Source organism: Periplaneta americana, chromosome 15 (genome assembly GCF_040183065.1).
Source record: "Periplaneta americana isolate PAMFEO1 chromosome 15, P.americana_PAMFEO1_priV1, whole genome shotgun sequence".
Classification (NCBI taxonomy): domain Eukaryota; kingdom Metazoa; phylum Arthropoda; class Insecta; order Blattodea; family Blattidae; genus Periplaneta; species Periplaneta americana.
Window position 1 is genome coordinate 103506974 of NC_091131.1, and position 17714 is coordinate 103524687.

The window sequence follows — 17714 nt, forward strand, 5'->3', positions numbered from 1 at the left end:
ACTGAAAACTTGATACATTGTCGAAATATTGTTATTACTTAATTACATATTTGAGTGAGCCACGATAATCTATAGCCCTACTTAAACTTTATTCAGTTCACATAAAGTGTTAATTTTATACTACATTTTAATTTCTTTTTGTCCACGAAACATTAACGATTTATCCCTTTACTAATAATAAAACTGTAACCTGAATATTTCTGGTAACAAGTGCAGCACAGCGCACAGGTATGGCTAGTCGTAACATAAATTCATGAAAAAGGAATATTAACAACTGTAAACTTTTGCCCATCCCGAAATAATATCAAATAAAGATGGAAAACAGAAAGTAATATCTATGCATATACTGTCCGCATCACAGCTCCATGTCTCTACAAGGTCAGGTACAGAGAAAAGAACAGCAATGAATTGCAAGCAGGCTGTTACTGATAAGATATGTAACATATAATTTTATTGTAAATATTGATGCATTATACTGCGTACTACAACTTCTATGCCAAGCTATGTGATTGTATGTTTTTTAATAGATAAGTCATCACTTCATCTGTGCTTCCTTGACTAACCACATGATCAGCGTTCCTGTAAGAGTTTCAAGCTGGGACATGTTGTATAGGGAGAAAAGGTGCATTATGAGCAAAGCTTATGCTTATTCATTTGTGTATTTACTCAACTATATACATAGTTACGTATTTATTTGTATGTACTGGCATATTTATGTAACTATATGTGTATATTTCTTTTTATGTATAATTTGAAATTTCATTTCCATCACTTGTTCAGAAAAAAAAAAAGTAAATAAAAATAATTAAACTTCTAGACTTTGTAAGATTGCAGTGCTCACTTCCATTATTCATAATCCTCTCAACATTTCGTCACAATGCAGGAGAAGATAATGGTTAAAGACTCTTCCACTATTCCTCCCTCCTCAACATCATTGTATGCCATGAAGGATGTTTTCCTTAGTGCAATTAGCGCAACATGAGTTCTGTCCATGGATGTTCTATTCTCTCAACTGCGATATTATTTGTTCTGAACAAAGAGAGAAGAAGCGATGTCAGAGGTCATGCGACTTCATGAGAGAGAGAGGAGTGAAGGAGAGAAGGAGAGAGGGGACGGGGGAGAAAGGGAGGGAGGGAGGGAGGGAGAGAGAGAGAAAGAGAGAGATGGAGAGAGAGAGAGGTCTGTGTGTTATTTTCACTAAAATAACATGTTCTTAGTTTTATATAATTTAATTCTTATTTTATGCTCAGGTATTACATTTACTGCTTCATATCTTCATAGCACATTTGTGATTTTTGTTTGAAATTTAGTTAAGATTTTAAAAATATTTAAATTATGCAGGGTTATTCAGAAAGATTGTTGGTGTTTCGTGAGTTATTGTGGGACAATCCACTAAACATATACTTATTGTTGTAACGGTGGATAGAGAAACTCTAGAAGCTTATTCTGTACCACTACCACTTGTCATTCAGTAGTTATGCACAAAATTTCAGAAGGATCCACCCTCCGACAATTTCTTTCACAGGTGGTATGCACACCTTGTGGAGACAGAGTGCCTATGTATAGGAAAACGCAGCAGGCATCCCTCCATGTTGGAAGTGAAAGTTTTTTTAGTTGGTTATTTAACGACTCTGTATCAACTACTAGGCTATTTAGCGTTGATGAGATTGGTGATAGCGAGATGGTATTTGGTGAGATGAGGCCGAGGATTCGCCACAGTTTACCTCGCATTCACCTTACGGTTGAGGAAAACCTCGGAAAAAACCCAACAGGTAATCACCCAAGCAGGGATTGAACCCGTGCCCGAGAGTAACTTCAGACCAGCAGGCAAGAGCCTTAATCGAGTGAGCCACACCAGTGGCTGGAAGTGAAAGTGGACAAGATCAGAAAAGCGATGGTAGAAAATCAAATGTGAGAGGCAGCAAGAAACTCAAAATACTGCAAACCACAGTTCAGCATATGTTATGAAGGTGTCTAAGAATGAAGCCATATTGGTCATGCTGCTTCATGTTTTAACACTTGATGACCACCACCAAAGGGAGGCTTTCTGCTCTGCTCTGCAACAATTAATGGAACTAGATGGCTTTTGTGACAGATTAATTTAGTGATGAAGCAAAATTTTATTTATGTAGAAAAGTTAATAGATACAATGTTCGAGTTTGGGGGACGGAAAATTCCCATTGTTATGTTGAACATGAGCATGACTCTGTCAAAGTGAATGTGTTTTGTGCTGTTTGCGAAATGAAAGTAAATGGCCTATTTTTCTTTGCCAGCTGTCAGTGACAGGACTGACTTATCTGAATATGGTCACTGAATGGATTTTGGCCCAGCTAAATGAGGACAGAGCTGACTTCATACTGTAACAAGATAGCACTCCACCTCATTTCCATTGGGATGTTAGGGCATTTTTAAACTCGCATTTACCACAGCAATGGATTGGACACAGGACTAACATTGATCAGAAGCTCTTGTCTTGATCAGCTTGTTCATTGGAATTAACACCATGTGGTTCATTTGTGTGGGGCTATGAAAAGGATCAAATCTGAAGATGCAAATCGAAGCCGCCATTCTGAACATCATCACTGATAGAAATGGAATATGTAATATATATGTCTGCAGAGTGACAAATGGTATACCGATACATACTGAGCATTTATAATCCATGTAAAAAAACTTTGAAAGTTTTGTTACAAAATAAAACAAGATTCGTATCCATAACTCAATTATGTACTATGTTTAGCGATTTCTTAAAACCCCGGCAATCTTTCTGAAGGTCTACTTCCACAAATATCTCAAAATCAATTGCTTGCTACAACACTAATGTATATTTCTTTTAATGTGCAAGCAAAAATGTATCAAGAAGTGTACATAATAATAATAATAATAATAATAATAATAATAATAATAATAATAATAATAATAATAATAATAATAATAATAATAATACTGAAATAGTAATGTACTTAAGAATACAAATATTTTAATAAAATGGACATATGTATCAATTTAAAAGGTGTATTTATAACTTTAAACGAAAGTAAGATCTCTTTAATTTACAAATTCTCGCATCTGGATAAATGACCTAAGTATACAGCAGCCTAAATAAAATAATACAAGTATGAAGAGAAATAAATGTATGCAGCGGAGTTTCAATTATCAATAATTTGTTCACAAAACTGTAATAGTTATTGAAACGAGAATAACAGAATCATTTAAACCCATGCTGTACCGACAATTCATTCCGAAAATAAAATCTAACCACATATAAACATTTTTCATAATTTGAATTCAGCCTGCTTCACTGGGAGCTTTACCTAAAAACTAGGTTAGCATAGTCTTTCATAATAATTAAGTTATAGCTTTGAACAAAATTATTTATTACAAGAAATATCTTTTTTGACACTATCACCACAGTCTAGTATATACAGTCACGAAGCTCAATATGTACTAAATCTGCATCCATAGATAGTTGCTAACCACTAGGATTGCAAATATCACCTCATTACAGACAATGCGAAATAGTACCGGCACAGTCTATTGTTCCTAGCACCCTCACAACTCAAGCTTCGTAACTGTATATACTACACTGTGCTATCACATTGATTTTACATTTTAATCGGGAATAATTAAATCCATTATATTTCTTAAAGAACTTAAGAAAAAACTAAATATCATTATAAAATTAATCAAACATTGAAATGCGTGTTTCCATGGGGTGTCCTGTTTGTTTACCGAATTTGACATTGACATGCTCCTATACCCCTTCATCATAAGGACAATGAGCCCACAAATCGAAATACATTCAGATGCATGACTTCGAAATTTGACGAATATTATTCATCCATGAGAAATATACACGATCTGACAAAAATGAAAATGAGTAGAATTTCTACGATAATTTAATCTGATGGCGTTAAATAGTGAATGACGATTTGCAGAAATGATGATAATGGAAGCTCCATTGTATTACAGTATTGATGAGCTGATGAACATGCAGTTATGTAACTGAAAGGAAAAAGACCACAAATAACTGTTTACTTCAAAATTGACTAAGAATACAAAGAACCTAACAAAACAGTAAGGTTTCCAGAAAGTATGAACAGTGTCTTCCAGGCCATAAAATAAATGGCATTTGTAAAAATTTAACAGTGTATCATAAATACTCGCCAGGAAGTTATAAAATGTTCATACATACTTCACAATTATTACTCACGATGCTTTGTTCTCTTTCACTTTTCTAGACTTAGTTCGTTGAGATGACGTCTCAGGCGAATTTGTAGCGCGGTCACTCGTATTGTTCAAGGTTCCCTTACTTCTACTTCCACTTTTCTTTCCTTGAAGTTTCATGTTAGTTGTATCACCATGATTCTGAGTATTAGATGCTATCTGAGAATGTGGTCTCTTGCGAACACTGGAAGCATTCTGACGTTTAGAATTACTATCACGACCATCAGAAGATGAGTGAAAAGCACCAGAAACTCCTCCCTGTTGGTTAGGTAAGTTGAAGTTTTTTCCGAGATCACCTAAAATTTAAAATTTAAATCAAGAAACAATAAAATATTAATAGTGATTCATAATCATTTTGATAATGAAAGACACATGCAGAGATGAGGATGTATGGACTACATGAATCAAAATATGACAAGTTAAAAATAAGTTTGACATTACAGCAAACTTTATCAGAAAAACACATATTATGGGAAATACGTGAACACAATACGTAAAACGAAACTCATTACTTGGATTCAGTCATTTTCAGAACAACTCTGCATGCAAGAGAGCAAACAAAGCACACCGAATACAACAGTAAGTTCAAATTAAATTTTAGGACATGTAGGTATAGTCCTCCCCATTATTAGGAAAGCATTGCTGCTATGTATAACATTGATTTAAAAAAAAAAATCTCCACTCTTCTTACGACTTCCGAAAAAACAAACAAAACAGCTCAAGATTAAAGTGATGATGTGACTATAATGAAATTCTCGATTCAGTTAAGTGTGTAAAGATGCATAATATTATTTGTGAAAACTGTGAACACCTAACATTTGTGCATACGATCTTAAGATTCACGCTGTGTCGTTGTTATATGGTGAGAATATTTTAAAACTATTAAATCGCAAATTTACTGCTTAGTGGCACGACCCCTTACAATCGCTCACATCTGCTTCTGTGAACTTCGCATCATAAAATTTCATCAATATTCCCTACATTACTCTCCATAAAGTTACAGCATGCTACATATTAATACATGAATTTATTAATTAATTCAATACTCTTCTCACACAGAAAGTTATTGAAAGTGTTGCTCCTTTTGTGTGATGTTCAATCTATGCCTCCTTAAGAAACTATCATTTAGACATACATGTCAGTTCCTCTACACTTATGGACCTAATTTCTGTTGGAATGTTTTGTTTCAGTTCATCTTGAGCAGGGGTCAGCAAACTACGGCCTGCAGGCCAAATCTGGCCTGCTATTTCTTTTTGTATGGCCTATGATCTAAGAATGAATTTGATATTTTCAAATTCTTTAAAATTTAAAAATATGCGCTACACCATCTGACTGTCGAGTTGAGTTGTGAAAAGGACTCTATGTGGCGCTCCAATAGCTTCGAATTCACACTTTGCTGTGCATTCAGTTTTGATGATATTGTGTACTAATGTGGACCTCAGTTTGGTGAAATATTATTAAAAAAAAAAAAGGAATTTCATTTTCCTCATTAGTAGTCCTATATTTCAACAATTAATTATTATTATTATTATTATTATTATTATTATTATTATTATTATTATTATTATTATTATTATTATTATACTTTTCGTTCAATACATTTGTGAAAATTACTTATGCGGTTATTTAAGTGCAGTTGGAGATTAGACCTGTCGCACATGTGCAACAATGGCTAGAGGAGAAGAAAAAATAGTACAATTAAAACTTGCCAGTCCTGATGTACATGCCAGGTCTTATCTCTTCAACTGTAAGTTGACTTAATACCTTCGAGTTTGCCTCTTGCCCTGCAAAAGGCTACTATAGTTACTATTTGGCCCATGGGAAGAAAAGTTTGCCTTCCCCTAACCTAGAGCGTAAGGATTGGCTGCATATACTTTACTTTACTTTGGGCTGTTATGAAATTTACGTTTAAATTTTTGTCTTGTTGTACTCCATGATTTCTTGAGCTTTATGTACATCTTCAAAATTCATATGCAATGACATTGTGAATACCACTACGCTACACTACACTGCCCAGAATGAAATGTGATTCATGACTGATCTGCCAACAATTTTATTATAGACAGCTTTATGGAAGGGTATGTAGGGAAATGCCAGTGAAGAGTTGTGGCACTGTGAGTTCACAGAAACAAAAGCTGGCAGTTGTAAGGGTGTAGTGTCGATAAGCAGCCAAATTACAAACTGATAATTTAGATTCTCATTATAAATCTTTTCATGTGGTAGCAGTAACAGCAGCAATAGCAGTAGTAAAGTATCTAAATGAAACTGAAAAGCAATTACTACATATATCAAAAATTGTCCTATGATTTAATATCATCATCTAGTCTTCCTCCCTTCAATTTCATCTCCCTTCCTGGAAAAAAAACTAGTCTGGAGTCAACACTGTACAAAAGGCAACCAACCAGGTTATTACCTGAAAGCTTGATTTGTATAATACACGTCACTGTTCGTTAACAGAAAACCACAATTTAAGTCACACAGACTTATTGTGCACTCAATGTTGGTTGCTTGACAGTTGTCAGCCCACTTTGAGATCTGTGGATATAGAGGGAAAAATTGGATCGGTGTCTGGTAGAGTTCCCAGGTAGCTCAGTTGGTAGAGTGTTGGTACGTTTAACCAAAGGTCCCGGGTTCGATACCCGGCCCCGGAACAATTTTTCCCTCGAAATTATTCAAATCAACTTTACAGGGATTTATACCTAAAAGCTTGATTTGCATGATACACGTCACTGTTCGTTAACAGAACCCCACAATTTAAGTCACACAGTAGTGTGCACTCAATGTTGGTTGCTTGACGGTTGTCAGCCCACTTTGAGGTCTGTGGATATAGAGAGAAAAATTGGATCAGTGTCTGGTAGAATTCCCGGGTAGCTCAGTTGGTAGAGCGTTGGTACGTTTAACCAAAGGTCCCGGGTTCGATACCGGCCCCAGAACAATTTTTCCCTCGAAATTATTCAAAAGAATATGTGGCTGAATGATTAACCAGGGAGTGTTTGGTTTCATATGCAGCAACAGACTGAAATGGTATGAACACGCATTAATAAACAAATGTTTTGAGTTGATAAATCCAGAACACCACTGAAATCAATTTACTTTAAAAATTCATTCTGTACTCCTCACTATGAGCAAACTTGCCAATAACCTTCAGTGGCGTAGCGTCAATGTAAGCTAAAAAGTTTAGCTTCCCCAGTTAATAATAATTTCATAATAAACCTGCAGTTTAGGGAGAAAATTATTTATTAATTTTAATAGAATTTATATTTACGCGTTAAATATTGTGATGCGGCAGCTCAGGATGATTTGTGATGCAGCAATAAACAAGAAGCCTGCACACACCAGCTTCCAAGCAACTGGTTTCTTCTGTGTAATCCACCCCGCAGATTTTCCATCCCTTTGTAACTAAACTACCCTAAAGCTCTCAAGGCTCGTAAGAAGCCAAAAGCTAGCTTTAACATTTAAAATAAGTAGTTTCCGAGTTATCCCTTTTCGTCATTTGTGTTCAGTTGAAATGTTAGTGTGCATTGTGGCTGATATAATAAATAATGAGCGAAATAACAGTTCCTGACACTAATTTACTTGAATTTTTTTAGGACAATTGTATTATCAAGACTGACTTACGAACAAAAGTGTGATTTAAAAAAACAAATGACCGACTCCCTTGCTGTCAATGAAGGACACAACCAAAAGACAGACGCATACTTACGTAATGATACTAATACTGTATCTATTGACCGTTAATATTGTGATTTCTCTAAGTATGATAGGGAGTGAGCTAATGTTATACGTTTACGTGTCTATTTGTTAAGAGATATGTGTAAACCGTGAAATCATATTTTACTACGTATCATTTGAGGTCATGCCTTATTGGTGTTACTTACGATGTTCCAACCAATCTTCGACTGCTGACTTGACATTGACTACTATTTATTTTAAGGCTGTATTTTTTGTAATACGTTTTCTCATATTGCATGAAAGACAACTTGAGTTAGCTTCCCCTGCTCAAAATTTCATGCTACGCCACTGATAACCTTCTGATCGAAGTCTAGAAACTCAGAAATAAATTTCTTTTCTATGAAAGGCATTGTTAATGTAGAGGGTCTTCCCTCAACAATTGTTTTTCTCAGAAATAATAATGATCAGCTTCTGAAGACGTCATAAAGATCACAATCAGAACTTTTGTCATTGCAGTAAGTTTGTACACTATAATTTATTTTGTAAGAACTTCTGTATATTTACTCTGCAGACAGTGAACAGAAGTATTTTTAGTTTTTCGAATTAAGAAACTGCTACACATCACATGTTCCTTCCATTTTTGCCTCAGGGAAATTAGATTCATACTTCTAAAAACATTGTTAGTCGGCCTGGGTAGCATAGTTGGTATAGCACTGGCCTTCTATGCTCGAGATTGTGGGTTCAATCCCGACCCAGGTCAATGGCATTTAAGTATGCTTAAATCCGACAGACACATGTCAGTAGATTTACTAGCATGTAAAAGAACTCATGCAGGACGAAATTCCGGCACACCGATGATGCTGATATAACGTCGGCAGTTGAGAGTGTCGTTAAATAAACCATAATATAATAAAATAAATAAAACATTCTGCTTGAAATTATGCTAATTCAGAGCTGTGCGCTGGCATGGATTCCAATTCCTCTTTGGGTCAATTACCTGGTTGTTGTATTTTTTTTCCTCAAAAGTTTTCTCCAACTGTAAGGTGAGTGTCAGGTAATCCCATGGCACATCCTCTATCTCGTTTGGATATCACCAATTCCATTGATATTAAATAACCTATTAGTTGATACTATGTCATTAAATAACCGAACTAAAAATATAAAATACTGCAACAACAAGAGGTCATAGAAATGACATCTTTATTAACATGACAGACAATTTCACAAAATTTTTAGCTCTCTTTTTCAATTCTGAGTTACCCATCCTTTTTCACCTCTGTGTTGCTGGCTGCTTCATCTATTTCAACATTATCTCTGGTTCTGAGCACTTTTTCTTCTGAAATTATGTAGGCTACTTTCTTACAAGTCTCCAATCAATATCCTATTTTGAAGTTGACTGAAGAGTATTTCTACATCTGGAAATATCTTCCAGTGTTTTGTCAGGTGTCAGCCTATGCTGACGACATTGTACTAATCGCAGACTCAGAAAGGAAGCTCCAACAAGAAGTGATTGAATGGGCAGAAACCCTGAAAGAAAGGGGTATGACAATAAATCACAAGAAGAGTCAGGTTTTGATGGTGGTGAGGACAGAAGAACTGGTGGAGCAGATTAAGATAGAGTATGACGGACAACAGCTGACACAGGTGGAAAGCTATGAATATCTCGGAACAACAATCCATCAAACAGGCAAGTTGCAAGGAGAGGTGCACAAGCAAGCACAAAAGGCCACTAATTCCTACTTCCTACTATGCCCTGAGCCGTTGCTTATTCAGTAAAGAAGAGGTGGATAAAAAGACCAAGACCCGTGTGTACCAGGCAGTTTTGGGAGCTGAAACTACTATATGGTAGCGAGAGCTGGACAGCGACGAAGAACAATATAAGTAAATACCATTAAGTACGAGAAAAATTCGTACCGGCACCGGGAATCGAACCCAGGACCTCTCAGCTGTGCGCGCTGAGTGCTCTCTAACCAACTGAGCTATGCCGGGACCCGATTCACGACGCCGGCCGAACTCCTCTCGTAGTGTCGTGTTAAGGCCTTACTGCCTGCACTTGAGACGATACACATCATATATGTACAGGAGCGCATATTACATGACTTTATGGCCATATTCACCAACAGTTTCTTTAAACTGTTAACATCATATATGTATCAAATATGAATGAGGTCTCGCCCACCTCATTATATTTTGCTCGACTAGTGTGACTAGTCAGTTTGTTTTTATACCATTAAGTACGAGAAAAATTCGTCCCGGCATAGCTCAGTTGGTTAGAGAGCACTCAGCGCGCACAGCTGAGAGGTCCTGGGTTCGATTCCCGGTGCCGGTACGAATTTTTCTCGTACTTAATGGTATAAAAACAAACTGACTAGTCACACTAGTCGAGCAAAATATGAGGTGGGCGAGACCTCATTCATATTTGATACATATATATAAATATAAGTAAAGTTAACACAGTGCAAATGAAGTGCCTAAGAAGAATAGTAGGGAAAACACGAAGGGACAGGGTAAGAAACGAGAGGATTTACAACTGCCACCCATAAGCAAGAGGATGGAAGACCGACAGCTTATTTGGTTTGGACATGTTACACGGATGGATGAGCACCGGAAACCATGCCAATTCTTGGAGGCTAGGCCGCAAGGGAAGCGAACTATAGGCAGACAAGGATCACATGGGAGGAGGTGATGAAGCAGGTCGTGGCAAGCCGGGGGAAAACATTGTATCAGCTCCGCAGTCTAGCCAGAGATAGGGACAAATACAAGAAGTGGGTCTGAGGCAATCCCCTAACGCTGCGATAGCGGCACAATTAGGAAAGAAGAAGAAGAACAAGAAGAACAGGAAGAAGAAGAACAAGAAGGAAATATCTTATATGAAAAAATACCAGCCAAAATATGAAGTTCCTACTAGTGAGTGTCATGTGATCAGATGATATAAACAAATAATGTAGTTCTCTGTAATTTCATCTCTATATAAAATCATCTTCATATAGGCCTACTTGACGAATTCTTCCTGTATTCGAAAATTGTGATTGCAGAGGGAATTAAAATTCAATCTTGCAGGGTCAGCATGGCACAAATAGGTCTACTTATGTAATGCTTAATCAAAGGTACATATGAATATTTGTTGTGGGCTGGTAGAAAGAAACATACAGATCTCTTGAAGTCAACAAAAAATACATGCATATTCCTACTGCCATATGCAGCCTTTAACATTATCAAATTTAATTAAAGGGCATGGCAGTGAACATATGCAAGATGAGGGTAACTTTATTTTACAAGATATTAAAAGCCAGAATTTAGGCGTCATTTTTATGAGGAGCAATGAAATTCCCAAACCATTCTACAGATTTGTCATTCACAATGTATCTAGAAAACAAGAAGCATTTGAAATGCTTTGAGCTATCACCAATTTTGTCTGAAATGTCAAATATATTTCTCGTACATTTCTTCACATTATTATGTATGGTTTTAAAAGTTCCCTGCCTTCTCCATGTGATTCTTTAAAGGAAGATTCAATTTTGCACTAAAATTAATTCAACCCTTGGGAACATTTTGATTCAATGATGAACACACTTGTAGTGTCCCCCCAGTGCTAATTTAAATGTGCCAAAAATCTAACGCAGTTAATAATTAGGCCTATATTTACAAAATATCCGTCATGTTTGACTTTCTCATTAATTATGCAAGGAAATCGCTCATCTATACCTACTCTCCAATTGATGTGCTATATTTACTAACACAAAAGTGCCAAACTCAACATATTCTTTACAGGAGTCTCTGAAGATCCTTTACTTATTTATTCCATCCATCAACTGGTTTATATCTGTCACATTTAATTTTGTCCATAGGTCTTCTCCACCAAACAACACGTACAGCAAAACTATGGAATTAATGTTTTACAATCTCTAACAACCACAATATTTTTCATAAACTGCCTTGTTAAAAGTACTTGCAAATTTCACCATTTCCACAATATTCAGAAATAGATAGGCTTACCAAGCTTTTTAATCTCCAATTTCTCTTCTACAGAATGCAGTGAAAAGAGTTTCAATATTAACCTTTATGCCCTATAATACTACTTCAGTTATATTTAAATGTGGAGTGTGTTGGTCAGGATTCCGGTATAGTAGTAGTGCGATAATATTTAAATTTAAAACATTCTGAGGTGAAAACAAAATGCAGTCTAATTTATAACAATTTATTAGCTTCTTATTTGATGAAAATCACAGATAACACACAAATTGTGTTATTCCACGGGCAGAATTAAATACCAATGAGATTTAATGTTTTATACTCATTTTCATATCTGAAATCTACAATTTTGGCCTTCATTACGTATATATATATATATATATATATATATATATATATATATATATATATATAAATATTCTAGACAAATTTATAATGTATTCACGAATAGTATCGCAATGGTAAGCTGCAAATTCCTCTTCATGTCTGTTATGTTCATCTTCATTAACCAAATTTGGGAATCTCTGAATAAAATATTCAAAAGCTGAACAGGAAACATTTTCTTCTATATGAAAATATTTTTTCCTGTGACCATAATACTGTAGAGTAGACCAGAGTAATTGTGAACACTTTCACTGATTTCAAATATATTTCAACATTACACAATCTCAGTAATGGTAAGCATGACAAAGAAACGTTGTGTTATTTTTACATCTTTCTTTTCTCTGAAAATGGGTTTTAAATAATAAGGTTGACTTTTTTTCATTTTTTAATTGCTAGTTTACATTTACCCCACCTGTTTACATTTACCCCTTTGAGAGGGGGGGTAATTGTAAACACCAATTTTCACACGGGCTATCAGGCACTGAACATTTTTTGTTCTGTTTCAGAAGAAAGAGCTGTACTCCTCCCAATTCCAATTTTGGTCAGTGGTACATTTCGTCCTTTAACCTATTATATATATATGACAGATATAGGAACTCAGTACCTCTCCTGAGCTTCACAATAACTGTAGTTACTATTTTTCACATCTGTGACAACCCTCTCTAAATCCTATACAGTGTAATTGGGTGGGGGTCTCTTTCTAATATAATTTCTTGACATTATGATTACTAAAAAGTACGAAATGTAACCATAGTAAAACATGTTTACAGTTACCCCCAAGCAATTAAAACTATGGGGCAAATGTAAACACGTCATAATTTAATGAACTGAGGTTATGGGAGATCTCAAAACCATTGGAATAACTGTTAACTACTATACATTACTCATAAAAACAACATATTCTTAAAAAATAGCACTGTACATTTACTTACAACGCCAAAAATTAAGGCGAAGCAAAATTCTTTCTCAACTTTGTTTGTAGACTCTTACAAAACATTCGTTCACAACTAAGCAGTTACTCCTATTTTATATTTTTCACAGCATTTGTTTACAATTACCCTGGTCTACCCTAATAGCCCTGGGGGAAAATTCGTAATAGTTGACATCTCTGCCTACATAAATTTGTTATGCTGAACTCACACATGTGTATTCAATTCAGAATGTTAAAGGTTAAACTAATAATAGATTTAATTTTATAACACTATACACAGAATAAATGCAGCAACAGTTTCCATAAAACTGCAGCCATAACAGTGATGTGTGGATGGGCTCAAGATTTCTTGCCTGCCTCATCATCTGGCTTGCTGCGTGCACATTTCTTGCTACTGTACAGATCTTACAAACCTCAGCCTCAAGAATCTTCATCTTCCTGCTACTCTTATGATTTCATTAATTTCTAATATGCGAGTTAGACTCCCTGTGATACATGTTTTATATTCTGTAAACTAGATTAAAACTGTTTAGGAAAAATAGAGAAATTAAAGTAATGAGAAAACAACTAGTGGTTCACAAACCTGTGACATGGTCAAAAGCCACACTAACTTTAAGTATGGTATTCAAATCCATCATATACGAAGAAAGATAAAATATAAGCTAAAATCCTTGCCATGCACATCACATTCCTTTCATTTCTTTAGTAGCTAGCATGATGAGCAAGTGAGCAAGCAGTAGTGTCACTGTGCAATGCATTATAATGAAGTTTTTAATGAAGAAAAGCCAGACACCAACCAAGATTTTGCAAAGACTATGTGAACAGTTTGGGAATGAAACGTTATTGAAGAGACAAATGTTTTCATGGAATAATACGGCATTTCCTGGTGGACATACAGATATGCGAAACTTGAAGCAATCTGCATCACCATCATGCCAGACACATTCAAGCAATTCAAGATTTTAGTGAAAAGAAATTGGAATAAGCTATGACAATCGATTCATCATTTGGAATGGCATTTGAAATTTCAGAACATTTTGACACAAAGAGTTCCATGCCTGTTGAATGCAGATCATAAGAACAATCGAGCTAAGATTTCTGACTGCTGGTATTCAGCAGTGATGAATGACTATACCACTATACTCCAAAGACAAAAAAGGCCTGTACAGAAAAGGAAAGAAAAGGTGAAGCAGGTCCAACAAAGATGAAAATTCAGGTCTCTGCAGGTAAGCTTTTTTTGTTATTGTGTTTTGAATTAGGCCTACAGAAGGGTTATGTACGTCAATTTTCTCCGTGAATGAAGGATAGGTATTGCTGTCTATATTGAAGGTCACATAGGAACAGTTCCTAAACAGCAAATATTGCCGTCTTGTCGTGTTGCCAACTGTTACCTGATATCATATGATCGTACTACTAAATGACTTATTTACTTACCGTACTTTATGTTGGAAGGTTATTCTAAATAACTCAATAATTTGTAACATATTTTCGTAGGCAAACTATACGAGAAGGATATCACCATGTCAAATATTTTGTCTAACAATACAAAATGCATTGGTTTGACTAAACTATTGACTCATGAGACAACCTAAAAATGTATTTTGTACTAACTCCGAAAACTTACCTGATTATAGTCTTGAATTATAACCATAAAGCAATACATAAAATAACTATTATGTATTAATATTAATACTGATATTAGTTAATTATTAGTATGTTCAAATTTCTCTTGCTTCTAGTAACCGGCTCAGAAATCTAGTACAATTTTAATTTCATGAAACTCCAGTACCAACAAATATTATCGATATTTGTCTCAGCTGCCAACATACCAGTTACAAAAATCGACTACCATTTGTAGTATTTGTCGGTATCGAAATTCGAAACGAAGTTGGCAAAAGAAAATTCAACCTGCAAACTAGAAAATCACCACAATCCACTAGCATATGTAGTAATGGGGGAAAAATGGTTAGGTTTCACCCTTAGGGTATGAAGTAAGCTGACCCGGACTATACTACTGGACAAGCTCAAAGCAGGGCATCAGTGCAAAACACATGGCATCCCCATCCATAGTGGGTTTCTTCTGCATGACAATGCTCAGCCTCACACTGCCTCCCTAACACAAGAAAAATAAAGACAAAAGCACTGGACTGCTGTCGAATATCTGCTGTATAGCTACGTTTTTGTGCCATGTGATTACAATTTGTTTGAACCACTAAAGAAAACATTGCATGAACGATTCGAAAACAATGAAGAGAAGGAACAGTTCGTATGCAATTGGCATTGGATATGCCAGAACTACTTTCTGTTTTCTACAATACAGGAATACAAAAACACTACCAATCCGATGACAAAAGTGTTTAGGCCTAAATGTTAACGAAAACTATAGCCTACACCTGGAAAAAAAGACTTGTGTAAACATATAAAAGATATTGGTTTAATACAGAATAGAAAAACAGTTCGGTTTATATTTGACTGACCCTCAAACTTAAGTACCAGGTATGTCTTTATACAGCACACTTGGAGACGGAAAAAACATGTCTAGTATGAATACGATATAGGACAATTTTTATATTACACATTACAAAGTACCATTTTATAAGATAAAAATATTATCCCAACCATAAATGAATGTGCTACAAATACACACACACACAACTTATGTACAAGCAATTCTCTTATAGTTGCAACGCTGTTATTCCTGGCATGACTCCTCCTCTTTGCTTACGTCTTAGGAAGTGAAGGCTCTATAAAGTCTAGGTAAGTAGTATCGTTCGCCATTTTTGTTCCTTCGTTGCCGAGCTACCAGATGAGGAATGTATTTGCCACACCGTTAAACATTATCATGTCGTAGCTCCTATGATAATAAATAAAACGCACTATAATTCAGCAAATAATTGAGCGGCAAATAACGTCCTCGTGTGCTTTCTGTGAACGCCAACGAAAGAGCCAAAATGGCGGGCGATTATATTAACTATTTATCGAGCCTTAGGGAATGCAAAACGTCATCATCAGCAAATCACAAGACGCACACATTTGAATGTAGCTGACCTGCAACGTGATTGATTGCCAGAAATAAGAGCGACGGGACTATAGTAGGCTACAATATACATACTTTCTTCCTTTTCTTGGTTCATCAATAACCCAGAGCTATTAAGTGCATCAGTTGCATGTGTTATTGATGCTGAGGTGGCCGCTCCTATAATAAAACGATAATAGAGACAATTAATATAAATATCGGCTCAATAAAATTACACATCTAATTTTATCACCATATCTAGGCAAAACAATGTAGTCTAATAATGGAGAAAGATTAAGGCTGGCAATTTTTTTTAAATTTAAGAATTATGAGTCAATAAACTAATGGTAAGGCAAGAATATAACAATAATAAAATGTAAATATGGCAAGAGAAATCGACAAATTACTAACATATGCATTAGCTAAATTTTCATATTAGTACCTAGGGCTACTGGTAAATGATTTCTTATGGCTTACCTGCTGTTGATGTTGGAACGAAATAAAAATCAGGTACGTCGAGTGGATCAGCATCTGGGTCCTTGGGTCGTCTATCAGGTATGAGAGAATCTTGCATTGTGCTAAATGGCTGATTAACTTCTGAAGAACTGCTGTCATTAACGACAGAAGTGTCTCCTCCTTTTTTGCCGGCTACATTTGTTTGACGTTCCAAATGTATTTTATTGAGTGGATTCAACTTAAGCAATGGTGGTAGACGATTTGGAGGAGCCTGAACCGGACGTTCATCAACAATTGCACCAGGAAACTTTATCTTCAACATTTTAAGTATAGCTTTAAATTCGACAAACTCTGAAGGAGATAATTTCATCGTTCCTTCATACATGAAAACAAATACAAGTTTGAGAATATTATGATCAATATCTGGTACCATCAAAACTATTTCTTGGTTTTCATTCCATTCTGAAAACAATGCTTTCAAGAAGGGGCTAACCGCTGACAATACAAGCTTATGAGCCTTAACTTTCTTTCCTCCTTTACATATAAACATTACATCAAGATAATCTTCTTTTTCGAAGAATGATGCGACGGATTTTATCAAATTTGAATCATGTTCTGTGTCATCTAATATGACATTCATCTTGAGCCTATTAAAAATAAACGCAATAAAAATCAAGTACACCTAATACAAAACCTGTGATGTGTAAACAATGAAAATTTATATAGTTTACTAGCAATACTTTTCGATCAATATTTTAAAAACGTGTTTTACTTAATCAAATTTCGATTATTATACGACCAAACATGCACCATAACCCCAAACCACAAACGATTATACTTTACGGCTGATGCAACTTCCTTGTTTCAACTACACCAACGTTGATAAAATAAACACGCTATATCTGTGAAGATTAAAAGATTCTATATGCTTTATATTTTTAATGTTACTTGGCTTTAGATACTTAACGTACGCTCCTTATATATTAATAAATACATATACAATTTATAAAACGATAAAATAAATTGTTTTCGATATTATATCGCTAGTAAAATCAT

At 35.3% G+C, this 17714-nt stretch overlaps 2 protein-coding genes across 2 annotated transcripts in view; one reads left to right on the forward strand and one right to left on the reverse strand.

Annotated features, from left to right (window-relative positions):
* LOC138715235 (facilitated trehalose transporter Tret1-like) overlaps positions 1 to 5537 on the forward strand; it is a 38766-nt gene extending 33229 nt beyond the window's left edge. Inside the window, exon 6 of the mRNA XM_069847938.1 lies at positions 5418 to 5537. Within this exon, the coding sequence (XP_069704039.1) occupies positions 5418 to 5495 (78 nt within the window). The 3' untranslated portion in view covers positions 5496 to 5537. The remainder of the gene's footprint in view (positions 1 to 5417) is intronic.
* Positions 1211 to 17524, reverse strand: LOC138715234 (protein tramtrack, beta isoform-like). The gene is made up of 3 exons (XM_069847936.1): positions 16680 to 17524; positions 16299 to 16382; positions 1211 to 4523 (listed from the first exon to the last, which is right to left on the reverse strand). The coding sequence occupies exons 1-3, from the start codon at positions 17296 to 17298 to the stop codon at positions 4210 to 4212; spliced, it is 1017 nt and encodes a 338-aa protein (XP_069704037.1). The 5' UTR covers positions 17299 to 17524; the 3' UTR covers positions 1211 to 4209.
* Positions 17525 to 17714: the final 190 nt, after the last annotated feature.

Coding starts and splice junctions, on each gene's coding strand:
- LOC138715234 (XM_069847936.1), bottom strand. CDS start 17,298: ATGAATGTCATATTAGATGACACAGAACATGATTCAAATTTGATAAAA. Junction 16,383..16,679: donor CGTTCCAACATCAACAGCAG/GTAAGCCATAAG, acceptor GTTTTATTATAG/GAGCGGCCACCTCAGCATCA. Junction 4,524..16,298: donor GAACCAAGAAAAGGAAGAAA/GTATGTATATTG, acceptor TTTAAATTTTAG/GTGATCTCGGAAAAAACTTC.